Source organism: Mus caroli, unplaced genomic scaffold, assembly GCF_978045245.1.
Source record: "Mus caroli unplaced genomic scaffold, Mus_caroli_1 scaffold_2, whole genome shotgun sequence".
In the NCBI taxonomy this organism is placed as follows: domain Eukaryota; kingdom Metazoa; phylum Chordata; class Mammalia; order Rodentia; family Muridae; genus Mus; species Mus caroli.
The window spans coordinates 31,141,173-31,160,543 of record NW_028227257.1 but is presented as its reverse complement, the minus strand read 5'-3'; the positions used below and the strand labels follow the sequence as shown (position 1 = coordinate 31,160,543).

At 42.5% G+C, this 19,371-nt stretch overlaps 1 protein-coding gene across 1 annotated transcript in view; it reads right to left on the bottom strand.

The window, feature by feature from the left end:
- Napb (NSF attachment protein beta) overlaps positions 1 to 17,661 on the bottom strand; it is a 41,017-nt gene extending 23,356 nt beyond the window's left edge. The window contains exon 1 of the mRNA XM_021155984.3: positions 17,487 to 17,661. Within this exon, the coding sequence (XP_021011643.1) occupies positions 17,487 to 17,584 (98 nt within the window). The 5' untranslated portion in view covers positions 17,585 to 17,661. The remainder of the gene's footprint in view (positions 1 to 17,486) is intronic.
- Positions 17,662 to 19,371: the final 1,710 nt, after the last annotated feature.

The window sequence follows — 19,371 nt, the reverse complement described above, 5'->3', positions numbered from 1 at the left end:
AAAAAGGAAAGCTTTCAACCTCACCCTTCAGGTCCTTTTTCTCTATTTCAAATCCTCATTAAAATTCTTTTAAAGATTTGCTTCCTTTATGTATGTGTGTGTGCGCGCCTGGTGCCTGCAGAAACTAGAAGAGGGTGTCAGATCCCCTGGATCTGGAATTACAGATGGTTGTAAGCTGCCCTGTAGGTGCTGGGAACTGAACCAAGACCCTCTGGAAGAACAGCCTGTGCTCTTAACCTGTGAGCCATATCTCCAATCGAGCCAATATCTCCATCGACATTTCTTCTTCTTCTTTTTTTTTTTTTTCTAAAAGGCAATGAACTAATAGGATTCCCTAGTGGAAAAGTCCTCACACGAGAAGTTTCTCACTTTTAGTCACAGTTAACATGAGCTAGTCTTTCCCTGTGTCTTGTTTTCTGTCAAGAACCCAGAATCTTGAACTGTAATTACAGTCAGTGCAGCCATTCTTATTAAGTTTCTAAATAAAACTAGCTTAATTAAAATGTACCCTATCCTACTTTCAAGATGCAAACAACAGAACTCGTGTGCTGTGCTAAGCTCACACTCAGGTATTGCCACAACAGGACATTTTTAAAATTATTATAATAACCAGAGAGGATACTTCCTTCATCTCACAGAAGAGACACTGCCATCTGGAGGTCTGCAGCTCTCCATGGCCACTCAGCACAGAGGTGCAGCTCACTCCTGACTTTAAATCTAGAGATCTTTGTGAGAAGGCTGAAGGAGCTAGCTGGGTTGGATCAACAGACACCAGTTCTGATCAGAATTACAAGCACTCTCATTACTTGAGAAAGGGGGGCTGAAGGGAGGGCTTAGTGGTTAAGAACCCAAACTTCTTTTGCAGAGGACCTGAATTTGGTTCCAAGTACCCACAATGGGTAACTCACAACAGCCTGTAACTCTAGATATAGATCCCATGGCCTCTGACCTCAAAAGGTACCTGCATTCATATGCACATACCCATACAGACACACAAAAATCAATCTTAAAAATAAAACAAAACAAAACAAAAAAAAAAATGAAGAAAGCCAGGCATATATACCTGAAACCCCAAAACTTGGGAGGTAGAAGTATAATGATCAGACTTTCAAGGTCATCCTCAGTGAGTTCGAGGCCAGTCTGTGGTACATGAGAACCAGTCTCAAAATCAAACAGATAACAACAAACCAACAAACCATCTAGGGAAGACTCATCATCAAAAACCAAAACAAACAAACAAACAAACAAACACCAACCAGGATATAGGCTGGGGCTATGGCTCAGCTGGCAGAGTGCTTGCCTACTACGCTCAAAGCCCTGGGTACGATCCTCACCCAATCCATCTAAACTGCACAGGAAGGACCATATCTGTAATAGCAGCACTTGGGGAGTCAAGGCAAGGGCTTCAAAGGTTCAAGGTTATCATCCACAATATAACATGTCTCGGGCCCGCCTGGGATGCATGAGCCTTTCTTTGCCCCCAAGTGGGGTGGGTAAGCATTGGGTAGCCATATAAAAATAAAAGGTAGGCTACTGATAGGGTGAAGATTCTTGTCTGTCAACCTAAATTCAATTTCCAAACTATGCAAAGATGGAAGGAAAAAAACAGACTTCACAAACAAATAAAACTGCATACCTTTTGGAAAATATCTTTAATTAGCACATGAACACTAAATATTATGAGTTTTAAAGAGCAATACTCAGTATTTATATTCAAATAATCCAACTGATAGCTACCCTGAGCTCCACAGAGAGCAGAATATTCTTGGAAACACAACAGAGTTTGAAAAGAATCTCTGCTATGAGGTAACATGATGCCAGCATATGGCACCAAAGTGGCATGAAAAAAAGATAAACTGAGCTAAAGTAAGTGTTCTTTGGTATCAGGAGATTCTGACCTTGAACAAGGAGACACCTTCTCCACCAAGAAAGGAAACTCCAGCAGGCACAAGACCTGGCTCCCCCTGAGGCCTCAGCCTAGCACCCATTCATTTCAGAGGCCAAAGCTCCTTGGCCACTTACTGAGTAAAGAGCTGCTGAGGTCAGTCACTGTAGACCAAGGCCCATGGCAGCCATCTAAGGGCCAGTGAAGAGCAAAGCTGTCAGAAGTTAATTAATCCCCAAATCCTCTCAAGTCCTATTATTTCCCCACCCCAAGTAATCACTGTTTGGAGCACAGAGCACACTGGCAACTATAATACAAACTATTTTAAAACTGTGGGTGGGAGGAGGGAGGTATCAAAGTAGACTGGAGTGGATTAATGGCACACACATCATGAGATGTACCCAAAAGGAAAAGGTGACAACTGCAGAGGCAGAAATAAAGCTGCCTCTAAAAATCACAAGATATTAGAGTAGAAATATCTCAAATAGTTACAGCTATGGCAATGTATCTGTGTGCAGGCACAACCAGAGAGAATTCAGGTCTATAATCCGGATACCCTGAGGGCTGCTACAAAGACAAGAACCACTGTGCTTAGTACTGGGATGATAGTGAGGTATGTAGACGGGAGGCTGTCACCCAGGGCAATGCTTCTTCACCAGCTGGAACAACTCAGCCTATCCTGCAGCAAGAGGTCAGACCAGGGCCCGGCACACAGGTTACAATGACAGCACTGGCTGTGAGTGTGCTGATGGAAGAATCTGTCCACATCACTGGTTTTTTGGTGTTCTGTTTGTTTCTCGGGGGGGGGGGGGGAGTTGCTACTGATGTTTGTTTTGACACAAGGCCTTGCTCTATATAGGCAAGCCTTAAACTCAAGATCCCCCTACCTCTCCAGTCCTAGAATTCCAGACATGCAGTAGTGAGCCCAGCTCCACATAGCAATTTTTAATAAGCTGTTCATGTGTTCCTCAAGGTAGCAAGCAAAAATAGAAAATATTGGGAAAGGAGAGACAAATTCACTCACTCTCTGCTTAAAAGTATCTCTGCCATAAATATGAAAAAGGAGAGAGGATACGAAAGCCTGAAAAAGTCCTAAGAAATCATACTATTACTATTAACTATCTTCCTTAAAAATCTATAATGTATATATAAGTCTATATAAATATGTATATATTGTTTACATGAAATTTTCTCATCTGGGTTGAAAGTGTTCCCTCCAAGAGCCAAAGACGATATAACAAAAATGTCTAAAACTTGGCATGAAAAGCCCTCTTTTGAGCTATTGGTTGATCAGTATCTCAAATACCACAAGCTATTGATATTGCCACTGATTGCCTCCAAGGGGTGCAAGTAAAGTCTCTATTGCTGAAGACACCTGAGCTGGAACTGACCTGAATGTCTCCTCCCCGAGGCCTAGTGTTTATGGTACCAAAAAGCACCAAGCAAGCATCCAAGGGAGAAAGACAAGCAACAGTCCTACTCAGCTATGATGCCTATGAACCACAAAGACAAACCAGCAACACTATAACCCTAGGGGTGCAATACTAGCACTCATACCATGGCAGCAACCAACAGCTCTGTAATTAGACGTAAGACCTGCTCAACAAGAAGGATATCTACCTGACACTGGAAACCTTGCCACTCCCCAGGGCTAGTAAAGTCATAGATCTTGAAGGAGCACTGACAACCTCCACTTTACTAAACAGCAAAACCATAACTTGTACATTCTAAATGTTTGTCCTTATACTTACAGACAAGTCTAGTCTTCACCACTCTTGAAGGAAACCTCTTGGCAACAAGATGGAGACCAGTATAGAAAGCCATGACCAATAAGAACAAACCTGTGGAACCCAGTCCCAATGGATACACCTACAAAAACAACTCCCCTAAGGCTCAGGGAACACTGAGGAAGAGGGGGCCGAAAGATTTTAAGAGCCAATCAGGAAGCTTGTGTGAGATTACTGTCTCCTAGGAACATCAGAAGCTATAACCATAGTCTCACCAACATCACAGCCTAAACATGAGCTGAATAAAAATAACAGTAGACATACCCAAGTAGATGAGGGGGTAAAGCCCGCAAGGTTTCAACCCTTCACAAAGAACTACATGCGACTAAGGAATGGGAGTGAGAGAAATAGTCTTCCCTAGGGAAGGATTACCAATTGATTATCCAATTTTTTTTTAAAATTAAGTATTTTCCTCGTTTACATTTTCAATGCTATCCCAAAAGTCCCCCATACCCACCCTCCCAATCCCCTACCCACCCACTCCCCCTTCTTGGCCCTGGGGTTCCCCTGTACTGGGGCATATAAAGTTTGCAAGTCCAATGGGCCTCTCTTTGCAGTGATGGCCGAATAGGCCATCTTTTGATACATATGCAGCTAGAGACAAGAGCTCCAGGGTACTGGTTAGTTCATATTGTTGTTCCACCTATAGGGTTGCAGTTCCCTTTAGCTCCTTGGGTAATTTCTCTAGCTCCTCCATTGGGGGTCGTGTGATCCATCCAATAGCTGACTGTGATCATCCACTTCTGTGTTTGCTAGGCCCTGGTATCCAATTTTAAATGGTCAGCCCTGCATGCATGGCTTATACATGCATACATTATACAGACTAAGCAGGAAATGGGTCACTTGAGTGGGCCTTGATATTTACTGCTGGACCCTGTTTCCTGTATGGTCTCTGCTTCCTGTTCTGTAGGTGAGGAGTCCCAGCCACACGATCCTGCAGTAATGAAACCACTTCCTATCACACCTCTACCATGATGGACTTCTCTCAAACCTCAAGCCAAATAAATTCTTAAGTTGATTTAATAAGATATCCTGCCACAGCAAAAAGTAAATGATAAAACATCTGTATCTGAAGTGGGGTTATTGCAGAGATAAACCTGTTCATGTGGCTGATTTGCAGGAGAAATGTGGAGGAGATTGGAGACACAGACTAGCAAAGCCCCAGAGTGCTATAAATAGAGATTAATGTGCTATTGCAGTGGGGGTAGGGAAGGATGCTGATACAAATGTGAACAGTGAGGGTGTGACTCATTGGGTTTCAGAGAGAAACAAGGACTCTATCAGGAACGGGGCCATTTGTGGCACATTCTGGCAAAGAATCTACCTAGGTTCTGCCCCGTCCTGAAAACGTGCATGAGGGTGAATTAAAAAGTAACGGACTATGTACTTTGTAGAATTCCAAGACACAACAATATCCAGGCTATAGAATGGTCACTGCTTAGTGCCCTTAGCCAGATTTAGGTGGACAAATAGAGTAGAAAGACCGGGAAAATAGGGTTTCTAGAGGAAAGGAATATGAACAGTTTGAAACCTGTGGGCAGCTCCGTGGTGGTGGCACCACCAGGGTGGTGGTGGCTCACACCTTTAATCTCAGCACTTGGAAGTTCCAGGCCAGCCTGGTCTACAGAGCGAGCTCCAAGATGGTCAGGGCTACACAGAGAAACCTTGTCTCAAAAAACAAAAACAAAAACAAAAACAAAAACAAAATAAAAGCTGTGGGTTAACATGAGCTTCGAGAAAGCATCTGCCAAGTGTTAAAGAGACTACAGCCAAGAAAGAGAAATCACAGACACTGAGTAGAATAGGAAAAGTGTCTTAGCAGGGGGTGGGGAGGGAGCATGGCTACACACACCAAGAACTTCAGAACTTGTTTGAAAACCCTGCATATTAAAACTACTTTTATTCTGTATTGAAGTTCACTGAGATGTATAGACTTTAGATCTAGCCATTCTTGCTGTATGTTTTCCTCCTACAAGTGTTTTACAATAAAGCTTTAATAAAATAATTTTATATGTGCATTTATATGTATCAGACTTCAGGTAAGTGCGTAGTGGACAGAGGACAACTTTCAGGAATTGGTTCTCTCACCTCTTTGAAGTGGGGTCTCCCTTGTTTTTGCTGCTAGGCTGCATACTACAGACTCGCTGGCCTGAGAGCTCCCAATTGATTCTTATGTCTCTATTCCACATTCTAACTCATAGGAGTGCTGGGATGACAGATGCATGCTACTGCAATCTAAGCTACTTAGTGAGTTTAAGGCCAGTGTGGCTACATGATGCTTTGGCTTGCAAAGAAGGATGGAGGGAAGGAAAGGGGAGGGAAGTAAGTTCGACAGAGAGTCTCTAAGGTATCTTGCTCTAAGAGACCCACCTAGAGAAATGTTCTTCCAAGCTTAGATAACTCAGCCATGGCCCAAGACGAAAGGCTACATCCCAAGCAAGCAGAATCTGGCACTGTACACATGGTAATGGTTTTGGAGGAATGAAAAATATAAGTAATAGGGTCATATAGGCTTGCTCTAAAGTCTTAGAAGATGCTACAACAAAACAGCATGTGGCTAGATTCCCTGCAAGGAGGCTCTGAGAAGCCACTGCACAAAGCCATGAAAGTGAAACCTGAGTTGTAATGAGGACCTCAGGCTAAGGGACAGCTGCTGTGGGATTTACTCTTAATGTTTAGGAGCCTGCCTAAGGACTGAGTAACTACCAGGTTCTCAGCATCTCAGCGTGATGTGGCTCTTGTTACTATCTCAAAGTTCACTTAATAAATTCTGACTTTTTTCTTCCATCCCCTGCTTCTGGTGCTACAGAGGACCTGACTAAAACAGAAGTATGGGATAGATTTGTAGTTACCAAGGTTTGGGAAGGGTTACGGGGCAGGAGAAGGCAGGGGGGAGGGGGAGGGTGATTAACAGGTACAGGTATGTAGGTGATCTCATGGAAGAATGCCTCATGTTCTACAGCACAGCAGGATAAATACTGTTGACAACATTTCAAAATAGCCAGTGGAAACGATTCTGAATTTTCTCCACAGAGATATAAAAAGTATCTTGGGGTGATTAATTTTGACAACTGCTCTGGTATGCACAACACAGTTAACATTGAAATGTCACATTGTAGTACATTTATGTGCCATTTGAAAACAACATGTTTATTAAACAAGTAGGAGAAGGGAGATAGTCTTTAAGATATTCCCAGGCCAAGGGAGAGGGGAAGCAGCAATCAGAAGTTCCTTCATTTTTCCATTAAACTGATGACAGAGTTCAGTGTTCAGCATAAAAGTCTAAAAGTCCAGGGCTTGGATCTTGCTCAGACCACATGCACATAATACCATTCACAGCCTGCTCAGAGAGGCAGTGACATCTTCAACTAGAAGACGAGGAGAAGCAACCAGGTTGGTTGCTAGCACATGCCAACAAAAAGGTGCCTCAAAGCTCACTCCTGTACATTCAGATTCAACTTTCTGAGAACTTTTCATTGTTTCTGCTTATTTAAGGGGGTGGGTGAGAGATCATGGATTTTCAAGCAGAACACTTCACTCCACATTTAACAACTGGCTAACAAAAGTATTAATTGAGTTTAATTTCCTGAATAAGGTAAGAGGATAGGTATGGGTAGTGGAAAAGGCTGACTGGACTTCTGGCAATACTCTGAAGCTCCACCTTCATAGGAAGAGTATGCACCAATAAGAGCTAATAACAGAAGGGTGGTTTAAACAAACAAACAAACAAACAAAGATAGGTAAATAAGAAAGCAAAGGATAGCATCAATTCAAAAAACTTCCAATCCAGTTCCACACAACCGGATCTGACTAGTGACATTCTAAACCCATCTACCCAGGTGTGGTGGTGGCACACACCTTTAATCCCAGCACACAGGAGGCAGTGGCTTGAGCGTGAGTTCGATGCCAGCTGTATATATATATATATATATATATATATATATATATATATATATATATATATATTGAATTATAGCCAGAGCTACATAGTGAAACTTTGTCTAAAAAAAGTTACCTTTATAAAATGTAATCTTTGACATGAATTTCAATCTTTATAAAATATTAATAACTGCTATAACTCCCAAAGGATAATGTTACCTAAATATAAAAACGTACAAACAAGCCCGGCGGTGGTGGCGCACGCCTTTAATCCCAGCAGTCGGGAGGCAGAGGCAGGCGGATTTCTGAGTTCAAGGCCAGCCTGGTCTACAGAGTGAGTTCCAGGACAGCCAGGGCTACACAGAGAAACCCTGTCTCGAAAAACAAAAACAAAACAAAACCCCCAAAAAACAACAACAACAACAAAAAAAAAAACCGTACAAACACAACCTGCATATAGGAAACCTCCACTCAAATGGAGCTAAGGAGAAACAAATCCAGTGTGCACGGCTCCTGCTGTAAGTCGGGAGGAGGTCTGTGGGCCAAAGGGCTAAGATTCAGGGAGAGCCACTCCCCAGCAAGGGAGCCCTGACTTAGGAATCCCTAGGCCAGGCATAGACCTGAAGGGTCAGTTCAGTTCAGGTCAGGAAACTGAAAAAGAGTGCCTTGGACAAAGCCACAGTCTCCAGAAGACTGCCTTTGGGAGAGAGGGAGGGAACTCCTTACCAGGTGGCAGAGCAAGGAGAGAAGGCAAGGCAAGCTGCAGAGATCAGTTCAGTCTTGCCTAAGGAAGGGGGCCTCTAACTATTGCTCCACGGTGCCACTCCTTCCGGACACTGTACCCAACTCTACAGCAGCAAAGTCTCCTCTCCGACTACAGAAGCCCATGCTGCCACCTGCTGCTGCTGGCTGTGGGGCGCCAAGGAAGTCTTGGGTGAATGTGTAATGTTGACATTGGTTTGGCTATGTCTAGGATTCAACATCTCAGATCCATGAGAAATTGGCAAAGCCTTCCCCACATGGGTCACCCTCAGCAAAGGCTTCCTACAGCCTGAAACTGTACAGAGAGCACTAAGACTAGCAAATCTCTACTGTGTGCTGTACACAGCAATCACGCTGAGGTTCTAGGTTGTTGCATAGCTGGTACTCTCCATCAGAGCATGGCCCACCTATAGGTGTGTCTATGTGCCTGTCCTTTCTTCTTTCGATCCTTGGGGCCCCTTATCAGCGTCAAGGGCAAGTCCTGCTGGACTCAGTGGGAGGCAGTCCAGGAGACTGACTGACTCCACGTACTTAGAGTCCTCCAAAGAGGGAAGAGGAAACAAATGTTTTAGCCAGAATCTCGGAAAATTCCCAAGATACAAAGAATACCTGAATCCAAACACTGAACCAGTCAACCTTGTACTAAGGTCCACTGAGAAATCCTGGTAAGCTACCCAATTCCATAAATAAAGAAAATCTCTGGACTCCTGTATCAAAAGGCAAAGGTGCTTATAAACCTAAAAAAAATCAAGTTAGGATTGGTTTCAATGCTATCGTACACAGCTGACAGCTGAATTTTCCAAGAACTAAAGAGAGAAACAAAGTCACACTGCTATCAAATAGCGAGTTAAGCCATTTGTCACGTGCCACTAATAAAACCCCAAACTTCAGGTGCAACCCTATAGGAGGAACAGCAGTATGAACTAACCAGTACCTCCTGAGCTCGTGTCTCTAGCTGCATATGTAGCAGAAGATGGCCTAGTTGGCCATCATTGGGAGGAGAAGCCCTTGGTCTTGCAAAGATTATATGCTCCAATACAGGGGAACACCAGGGCCAGGAAGGGGGAGTGGGTGGGTAGGGGAGCAGGGAGGGGGTAGGGTATAAGGGACTTTCAGGATAATATTTCAAATGTAAATGAAGAAAATATCTAATAAAAAAATTGTTTAGCCAGGCATGGTGGCACACGCCTTTAATCTCAGCATTTGGGAGGCAGAGGCAGGTGGATTTCTGAGTTTGAGGCCAGCCTGATCTACAAAGTGAGTTCCAGGACAGCCAGGGCTATACAGAGAAACCCTGTCTTGAAAATCCCCCCCCCAAACCAAAAAAACAAAAAAAACAAAAAACAAACAAACAAACAAAAAAGAGGAGCAGAGAATGTCAGTCGGTGGGCACTGGATACATTTTATTACAGATCTAAGACTAAAGGACATAATGAGAAAGGTTAAAAAAATAAAAATGCAAAGGATTTTGTATTTGTCTAAATGCAAATAGCAAAACTCCCACACCAAGCCAACAAAAGCAGGCAGTGGAGGAAGGAAAAGGCACACACACTTTCAAGTACACGGGGGGGATAGGTGTTTTCAGAACAAATGAAATAGCAAGGTCTAAGTAAGGAGCAGGAGCTGGACTATTTTTAAAAGCCTTATGTCATAAATGTAACAGTTGAACAAACCCCAAACATCTTCAAATAAAGAGATCACAAAAGAATCAGATAAATTATAATATACAGTAAATCCAACAAAATGCTTCAACAGTTGAGAACCAGTCACATCAATATCCCTTTCAGAGTTGCTCACAAAACAGAGCCACAGAAGAGGCACAGCTAATGTAAGTCTCTTCTGAAAGGCTTAAGATACAGAGCCAGAAATGCCCCAGAGAGCAGAACAGTTGCCTCCGCTGCTCTTACAGAGGATACAGACTCAATTCCCAGCACCTATAAGGCAGTTCACAATTGTCTGTAACTTCAGTTTCAGAAGATCTGACATCCTTTTCTGGCCTCCTTGGGCACCAGGCACGCATGTGGTGCAGACATACATGTAGGCTAAATACCTATCTATGTAAAATAAAAAATAAATTAAAATGATTTTTAAAAGGTGGTATAAAAAACATACACCAGAAGTCTGGTCTACATAACTGAGTCTAGGCCAGCCAGAGGTAAACAGTGAGACTCTATGTTAAATATAAAACAAAACCAGCACACAACAGCCAACTCTGTTATCTGTGTCACAACACACGCTCAAATAGCCCTGCCAATTCACCCGCAGGACGGTTGTGATGTTGGTTCTTTCCTAAGGGCCCTCATTCTACACCCAGGGTTCTTTCCTAAGGTGCCTCATTCTATACCCAGGGTGTCCCCTTCTTAATGTCTCAAGAGAATAAAGACTCAGCAGAAACACAGGATAGGCCTGCAGTTTCAGGGGAAGTATATGTCCTTTCCACTTAACTTCCCCAGAGTCACAAAGCCATCATCACAGCTTGTGGGGAAAGAGGAGCACGCTGACACAGGACACATGGCCACTGGATGACTCTTTCTTATATAACACATAGTCACAACTTAGGAAATGTACACAATTTAAAAGCATGTACGACATGTTTAAAAACATCCTATTTATTCTAGAATGGACATGGTAGATTTTGGACTCAAAAGCATCATGTAAGATAAAATAATACTAAAGATAAAGATCATAATGGAATTGTATTAGCTGAATAACGCAATAGTCACCTTCTTAAAGCAGAAACTATAGGAGATCCACAGAAACACACAAAGACAAGACATTAACACGCTTCTCTCAGTCCAAAGCATGTCAAATAAAAACACAAATGGCCTACTCCTAATTATATAATCAGTAGTTAGATATTATAGATCTGTATCAAACTGAGAAGCAAGCATCCACCTTCATATGACCATTCATGAGCACTGATAACATATTAGGCAGCAAAGAAAGAAGAAAGATCAATGTTGGTTTTCTAATCACAAGGAAATAAAACAGAAATTTAACCAAAAAAAAATTTTAAAGTCTCTTCTGTCTAGAAGGATGCCCCCAGCAACTCCTAGACCAAAGAGCAAACAGAGTTAAGATCAAAGCACTATGTTTCAGGTTCTACAGTATACAGTCAAAGCAGTTTAAGAATTCACACCTACATCAGATTCATACAAGCAAATTAGAGACAGTAAATTAATACCCCTGCAAAAAACATAGCCAGAGGGAAAAATAAATGGTAAGGAAAATCAAAAGCAACAGAAAGAGAAATAAGGTAAAAGGCACGCAAGCAGCAGAGCAGATGAGGATACTTACTGGCTGCTGGAGAATAAAGGATCAAAAACTCAAGGGAGAAGAGGGAGGAAATCATAATGCAAAAGTACATACCAAGAATCAAAAAAGAAAATACTGAAAAAGAACTTAGAAATTAAAAAAGATTCTGGCATAACTCTGCAAGTTGAGTTTTGATTAAATGAATAATTTTCTGAGAAAATGTAATTTACTAAAATTAACTTTAGAACAAATAGTGCATTTAAATATTCCAAATTTCACACACACACACACACACACAAAACAAAACAAAACAACACAACACAACCAATATGAGTGAAAGAACTTATTCACTGGGCTAGGGAGACACTCAGAGTTGGGAATGACCACACACACATCTGTAATCCCAGCACCGTGCAGGGGTGTAGCCAGGAGTACTGCTGGTGTATATGCTGGCCATCAGCCTTGTGCCAGGTTCAGAGAGATACATCCCCTTTCTCAAGAGAATAAAGCACAAAGTGTTAAAGGAGAGACATTTGCCATTCTCCTCTGGCTTCTGGATGTGTACACATATACCACAAATGGTGAAAACAAACCAAGAAAGGAAATGAAAATACACACTTACAAACCCAACAGTTTCACTCTAAGTGTAGCTACACAACCCATAAAAAACCATAGGAAAAGAGAGAAACACTTAAACTCATTTTCTAAGATACCTACAACATCAACATTTCAACCTCATAAAGGCTATACACAAAGAGTCCCAAGTAAGATAATTCTAAATAAACTGTGTAAAAACAGATTCCAAAAAAGCTTGTTAAGAAAGAAAGAAAGAAAGAAAGAGAGAGAGAGAAAGAGAGAGAGAGAGAGAAAGAAAGAGAGAGAGAAGGAAAGAAAAGGAAAAAAGAAAGAAAGAACCAATAGTTTGTTACCATTACTCTGGGAGGCTCAAGCAGGCAGAATGATCACAAATTTGAAACCAGCTTGGGCTATAGTAAGACCCTCAAAGCATCTCAGAGGAGTTTATTCCAAGAACGAAAGGACAGTTTAACAGGAGCCCACTCACACTAATCAAGATATTGGTAATTTAAAGGAAAAAAATAATTTTTATCTCCACAGATATTGCTAAGGTTTTTCAAATAAAACAATGGCCCATGATGAAAAATACCCAGTAAAACAGGATTCTGTTCCCTACTATGAGAAATATGCCTTAATTCAAACAATATTGACTAATTAATTATATGTAAGATTTTCATTGTTTTGATAAGTTCTACATGAAAACAGAAAAGTTAGCATTCTGAAATTCTAATTTCCACCTTGAACTTCCTCTGAACCGTGTGAGCTGCTGAAATTTTTTTGAATGTAATGCTGATCTTCTCATCAAATCAATGAACACAGTTCTGAAGGCCTAACTGTATAAAGTCCCCTGTGATTAGGATAACACTGTGATCTGGTGACATGGGCACCCATGGTTTACCCATTTTTTTGCTGGTTTTTTTTTTTTTTTAAAAATGCCAGTTTGGGGGGAGGGGGCTAGAGTTTCTATTGCTGTGAGAAGACACAGTGATCAAAATCAACTCTGAGATGGGAAAGGTTTATTTGGCTTACATGTTCCAGGTCCTAGTTCAGTGATGGAAACCAAGGCAGGAACCTGGAGGCAGAACCCGAAGCAAAACCCATGGAAGAATACTGCTTACTGGCTTGCTCTTCACGGCTTACTCAGCCTGCTTTCTTATCTAACGTAGGACCTAGTCCTGTGGGCTGTACCCTCCCACTCTGCATTAACCATTAAATTAGGAAAATGCCTACAGACCAATCTAGGGAGACATTTTCTCAACTGCAGTCATCTTTCCAGATAACTCTAGCTTGTGTCAGGTTGACATAAACAATCAACCAGGAATTATTTGCAATCATAAGTTTCATGAATAATTCTCATGAAATAAATATTTGAAAAAAATCAGAAGTACAAAATCTATATCCATATCTTAGTTCTTAAGTTATAAGAAGTATGCACAAACACGCTCATGTAAGTTCATCTTCGTAAGTAACGAAGAGAGTCTACATTTACTCTCCTGTTTTTGAGACAGGCTGATATGAAACCCAAGATCCTCCTGCTTCAGCCTCTAGATTATTGGGTGAGCACATTCATGATTTTTTTTTTTTTTGGTATTATTATTTTTCCTATTCTTTTTGTTTTTTGGGGGTGGTTTTTTTTTTTTTTTTGAGATATTTCTCTACATAGCCCTGGCTGTCCTTGGGTTCACTATGTAGACCAGGCTGGCCTTGAACTCACACAGATCTACCTGCCTCTGCTTCCCTAATGCTGGTATTTAAGGTGTGTGTCACCACATCCAGATGATTAATGACTTAAAAAAAAAAAACCTGAATCTACATTTAAGTATTAATCATAACTGAGAAAGATGTAAATGCTCTCTCTCAAAGCTATCACATGACTGTGCTAAACATGGAAACGCAATCTTCGATGAAATAAAAACAAGAGAACAATATGGATCTAGTCTACAGTATCTAAGAAATACCTGAATCTTCACAGACAGACATGAAGTAGACCCATGTTTTGTTGCAGTAATCCAAAAGGATCCTTCATTAAATTTACACCGAGACGACCTCGTTTATTAGCCCTGAGACTGAGGAGCATTGACAAGGAACTATCAGGGGGTTGAGAATATATCTCAGTGGCAGGGTAAACGTTTGCCTAACAAAGTACAAGGCCTGGGGTTACATCCCTAGCACTGCCAACAAACAAACAAAGGAAGCTCAGAAACACTTTCCTATCATTCGCTAAGTATGGCTTTCTTCAGTGTGCTCTGTGCCCTCACTGCAGGTTCCCCTAGTAACAAATGAAGATAGCAAGGAGGTCTTTGCACTTGGAAAGTATCCTATTGTCAGTCTGGCCAGCTGAAGATCATTCTAGCAGTTCCCTGAGATGCTAAATTAAACTTTGAAATTAACTATTACAAATTTCCACAGCTCCACTCTGGCAATGCACTAAGTGAAATTTTGACTTTTTCAGTGGTGGTCTTACACCGTGCTCTTCAGAAAAAGTGAGACTTAATTTGACTGCACAGCTACAAAGAAAACAAACAAACAAACCAAAACCAAAAAAAACAAAAAACAACAACAACAAAAAAAACCAACCAAACAAAAACAGTTACTCTTTTACTCTTTAACCGGGAATAAGACAGAAAACCAAACAGAAGTAACATTGGTTGCAGGCATGTCTGCATCCTTTCAAGTGGTTTTCTTGTAGGGGAGCTGCAGGAGGCTTCGCTGAGGGATAAACGTACTCATGCTCACCCCCCTCCCTCAACCTCCAGCTACCAAGCTGAAGAAGCTTCCAATAGACTCACTCTCGTGGACTTCCTTGCATATTTCCATCTAAAGCAACAACAGAAAGGCAGAGTTATGTAACAACACTGAGAACATAGTATTATCACAAAAGCGGTGTTTGGGATACAGGAGATGAAGTCAAGCTACGCTCTAATCTGCAGTTAGGAGATTAACAGTCAGTGACGTGAAACATCTGCAATAAGCCAAATGCCTTTTTAAATGTCTGACACATCCTTAAATCATCACCTGTCCATCTCTTAAGCAGGAGCGCTGGTGATACTTGTCATGATTAATTCCCTGTTAACTTGAGAGTCTCACATGGGGATGGATAGCACTACTGTAAATGAGGGATAGAACCAAAGAGGGGTGGGGCAGGGCAACACGCAAGGTGATGACAGATGCTTGCAATAGCACACCCACAGGACCATTGTAACTAAAAGAGAAATAGGTCTAGTTTGGGGTTTCAAATACTTATATACTTATAACGAATCTCACAAAGCTCTACATATTCTTCTCTTAAGCTTTTCAGAACCAAATATGACTAGAAACCTCCCAGTCCTGAGTACAAAGGACACTTAACCTGGCTAAGACTCTTAAGGTATTTATTCATTTAGGCTAGTGACCACACTTTTGGCTCTGAAATCCCATAAAACTCAATCCATCTGCCCTTCTGCTTCTTTCATAAGAGGGACTGCCAGCTCTGATAACTATGTGGATAATCATGCCACAGCCATCTCCAACACCCACAGGTCTAAGTATTTTATAAACTCATTGATTATTAATCACAAGACACACTGGATTATAGCAGAAGAAACTGAAGCCCAAAGAAGCAAAGCTAACCTTTTCCAGGTTCCAAACCCCACGGTAACAACCTGGACTGCTGTTTCTAAGTGACTCCACACAAACTGAGCGTGGATGAGAAATGAAAGTCTTCCTCCCTGGCCTGCCACTGACAGGGCAGCAATGGCCCAAAAGATGTTTCTTCAGAAATAAAGATTCCTCAAAATCCTTTTCGATGAGTGTCTCAAGATTTGACCTAGTTTCCTCAAAACAATGCTCCTCTTGACCAAAATTAAATGTCCATAACTGGCTCAAGGAAGCACATCCCGTTGTGGAATGTGTATTAACACCATCTCCCAAGGTGAGCTACTCTGCCATTTAATTTCACACAGACTGAATGCAATCCAGTGTGTGTTTTGTGACTCACAGACAAGAATTAGTCTTTGGCACTTGCAATGCTCCTTGTCCCTTTGAAAGGGGAAGCAGTACCTGTAACTTACACCTACACTTCCAAGCTTCATATGACATGAGAAATTTAAGAACTAGCAGTGACAAATGCCCTTAGGGGTCTCCAATTATGGTCTTCTTCTCTATCTTGGCAGACCATGGTACCATAAACTGTATCAAAGTGACCCTAAGCATTTCCTGGAGATGCAAACATAATGGGGCTCAATTAAACTATTAGATAATAATTAATGTAATTAGTAGTCGGATGAATGAAGTAAAAATAAAAGTCAAAGTTCATTGGGTACATTTTCAGCGCTTAGTGTCTATACTGAATTTTTACAGACACTGCGTCTCACAATGCAGCAGTTAAGTATGTACCTCTAGTCCCTCTCGATAATTAAAATCTGTTCTTGGTACAGATCTTTCGCTTTCAAATGGGAGGAAAAAAAGAAGAGGCACACGTAATTTCTACCGCTGTCATAAACAGCTGAATCATTCGCATAATCAACAGCCCAGAATTCTTCCACAAGCTCTCAGTGCAGGTTCTGCTTTTTGAAAGCTCAGAATGTAAAACAAACCCTTCCCTACCAAGGTATGTAAGAATTAAACAAAATCACGGGATTCCCAAAAGATACTTTGACTTTAAAAAGGCGCAACGTTACATACAGTTCATCAAACGGGAGGCCCGACCTACGGATACAAGTCACTCTGGCAAATGAAAAACACACCGAAGAGGATATGATTTCAAGGCCCTTGGGCCAAGGCCAGCGGGCAAGTGCCCGGGATACAGGGGCGCAGACTTCGCGCTCCCCATGAGCCGCCAGCAGCTGCCAAACTCCAGGTTGAATTCCAGAACCTCACAGTCCTGGCTCCCCCAGGGGATTTATGGCCCCAACCAGGGGAAATGAATAAATCTGGTCTACCAGGAGGGGTGGTATCCTCGAAGAGGCAGCTCGGTGCGGACCCTGGGAGCTAGCACCGGACCGTTGGCGACGCAAGGGACTTGGGGGACCACAGAGATCTCCGAGGACGCGTAGGTGTTCTGGGTTGTTTAAGGATGCCTGGGGATTTTGAGCTAGGGGTTCTCCAGGTGTGGGTGAGGGGTGTCCAAGGCCTGAGGATCCCCAAAAGGTTCTGGGGCTTGAAGTGTTTGCTGACTGGAGAGACACCCCAGACACGGCCCAAGGGATGCGATGAGGCCCTGGATGCTACGGGACCCAAATCAGAGCGTGGGCCACTGGGAATCCCGTAACCCTAAGCAGTTGCGCGAGGTACTCTGCGGTGGCTGCCGGCTGGGCAGGGGATCGGGCACTAAGACCCCTAAGGGCAAGACCTCTGGCGCTCACCCGAACAACCCTCGGAGGAAAGAGTGGGAAGCCTTCACTCGCTTCTCGGCCTCCGCCATAAGCTGGACCGCTTCTCGCTCCTTCCCTGCGTTGTCCATGTCACCCGCTGCAGCCAAAGCCTCCTCTGCTGACTTGCGAGGCTCCCGGGACGACTTAGCCCTCCCTCCAGCAAGTGCGGACACGCAGGCGCGGCACGCGTGGCCTTTCGGGATCTGTAGTCCTGCATTCCACCTTAATGCCAGCTTGTCAGAGGCCACAACTACAGTTCCCAGCAGGCTGCTGGGCAGGGCCGGGAGTTCTCCCGGACTCCCTGGAGGAGGGGTAAGGGGCGTGGCCTTCTGGAGGGGGTCTTGGGCCTTGGACCCTTGGAGGTAGACTTCAAGGTTGAGAGAGAGAGAGAGAGAGACAGAGACAGAGACAGAGACAGAGACAGAGACAGAGACAGAGACAGAGACAGAGACAGAGACAGAGAGACAGAGACAGAGACAGACAGAGAGAGGGAGACAGAGAGACACTCTACAAGCAGTACTGCAAAATTTAATCTAATGCAGCAGTTCAGCTCAATTTAGTCAACCATGTGGTGCCCCACCTCCCAACTCTGCCAGAAAAGCAGCAACAGCTGGCCGAAAGAGCTATTTTTAATTTCTGACAGCAAAACATTAAAAATGCATCATCATCCCCAATATAAATTCAGAGTTGATTTTAAGCGTCCCCAAACTACAACTTTCCATTTGATCCTCTTGTTTAAAAATGGATTGCATATCTTTCATGCAGGCACAATCTACTCTTGTTATTGACTGAATTCTATTAAATGGCTATAAGCCAGTGAACTCTCTTATGCTTTACATAATGCTGGCTATAGTGGGTGGATCTTGACAAAATTCCTGTCTGCCAGGAAGACTTCTAATCTACTAAATATCCATAGATAGATGCAATCCTGTGCCAGTGACTTCTAGGCCTGTCCCAGAGGGAGGTGTTTTTTAATACAATGTCTAGACCATTTAAGCTTGGCAGTGCTACTTCAGAGGTGGTGCAGCAAATAGAATCACTGCCAAATGAGAGTTTCTGATGATTTAAAACTCTTCATGAATACGCTGTAGGAGCTGGCAAGCAGAATTTGTCTAAGAAAATGAAGCCTGTTTTCAGAGAACATAGCAAGAGCGTTTAAACTCCTGGAAACAAGTTACCAAAACTGATGTCACAGTGTGGCACGATCCAACCACAGCAGGATGCTCTCAAGATAGAGGGGAATATCGGCTCTTGGTGCACAGTTTTTTTGGTTTTTTTTTTTTGGTTTTTTTTTTTACAACTACACTGAGCTTGGTTTTTTTTTTTGTTGTTGTTGTTGTTTTGGTTTTTTTTTTTTGGGGGGGGGGTTCTTTTTCACTTTGGAGAACTGATTTGCATGTTTGGAGCAGGAGGGTAGACGGAGGTAGGAAATTGGAGGTGGCAGTGAATGTTGGATTGAAGAGAGAAAAATTGCAAAAAGTGAACCAACATTGGCATTTGAAAAGGAGTCAGTTGGGGAATTTGGTGGAGTGAGCCAACTCCTAAGCATCATGGGTAGCAGCAGTGTGTTGATCAGAGCAATTCCCAACCCTGGCTGAATGGAACAACTGTGCAGGATAGTCAAGAAATATTGATCCCTCTGCCACTAGTCTTTGGTGTCCAGATCTCTACTCTACCCTATTCTGGAGTTTATCATTCTAAATTCTAAAGCTTTGGATGAAAAGGAACCAGAATGCATTCTCCCAAAGCACACCTCAAAAACCAGACATTTCACTCATCTGCCTTTAATGGATACTCATTCATTCAGACTGTGGCACCTACCTTTTGGTGGCTCTGGGCACATCCTATTCAATGGATATTCTGGATACATTCAAGC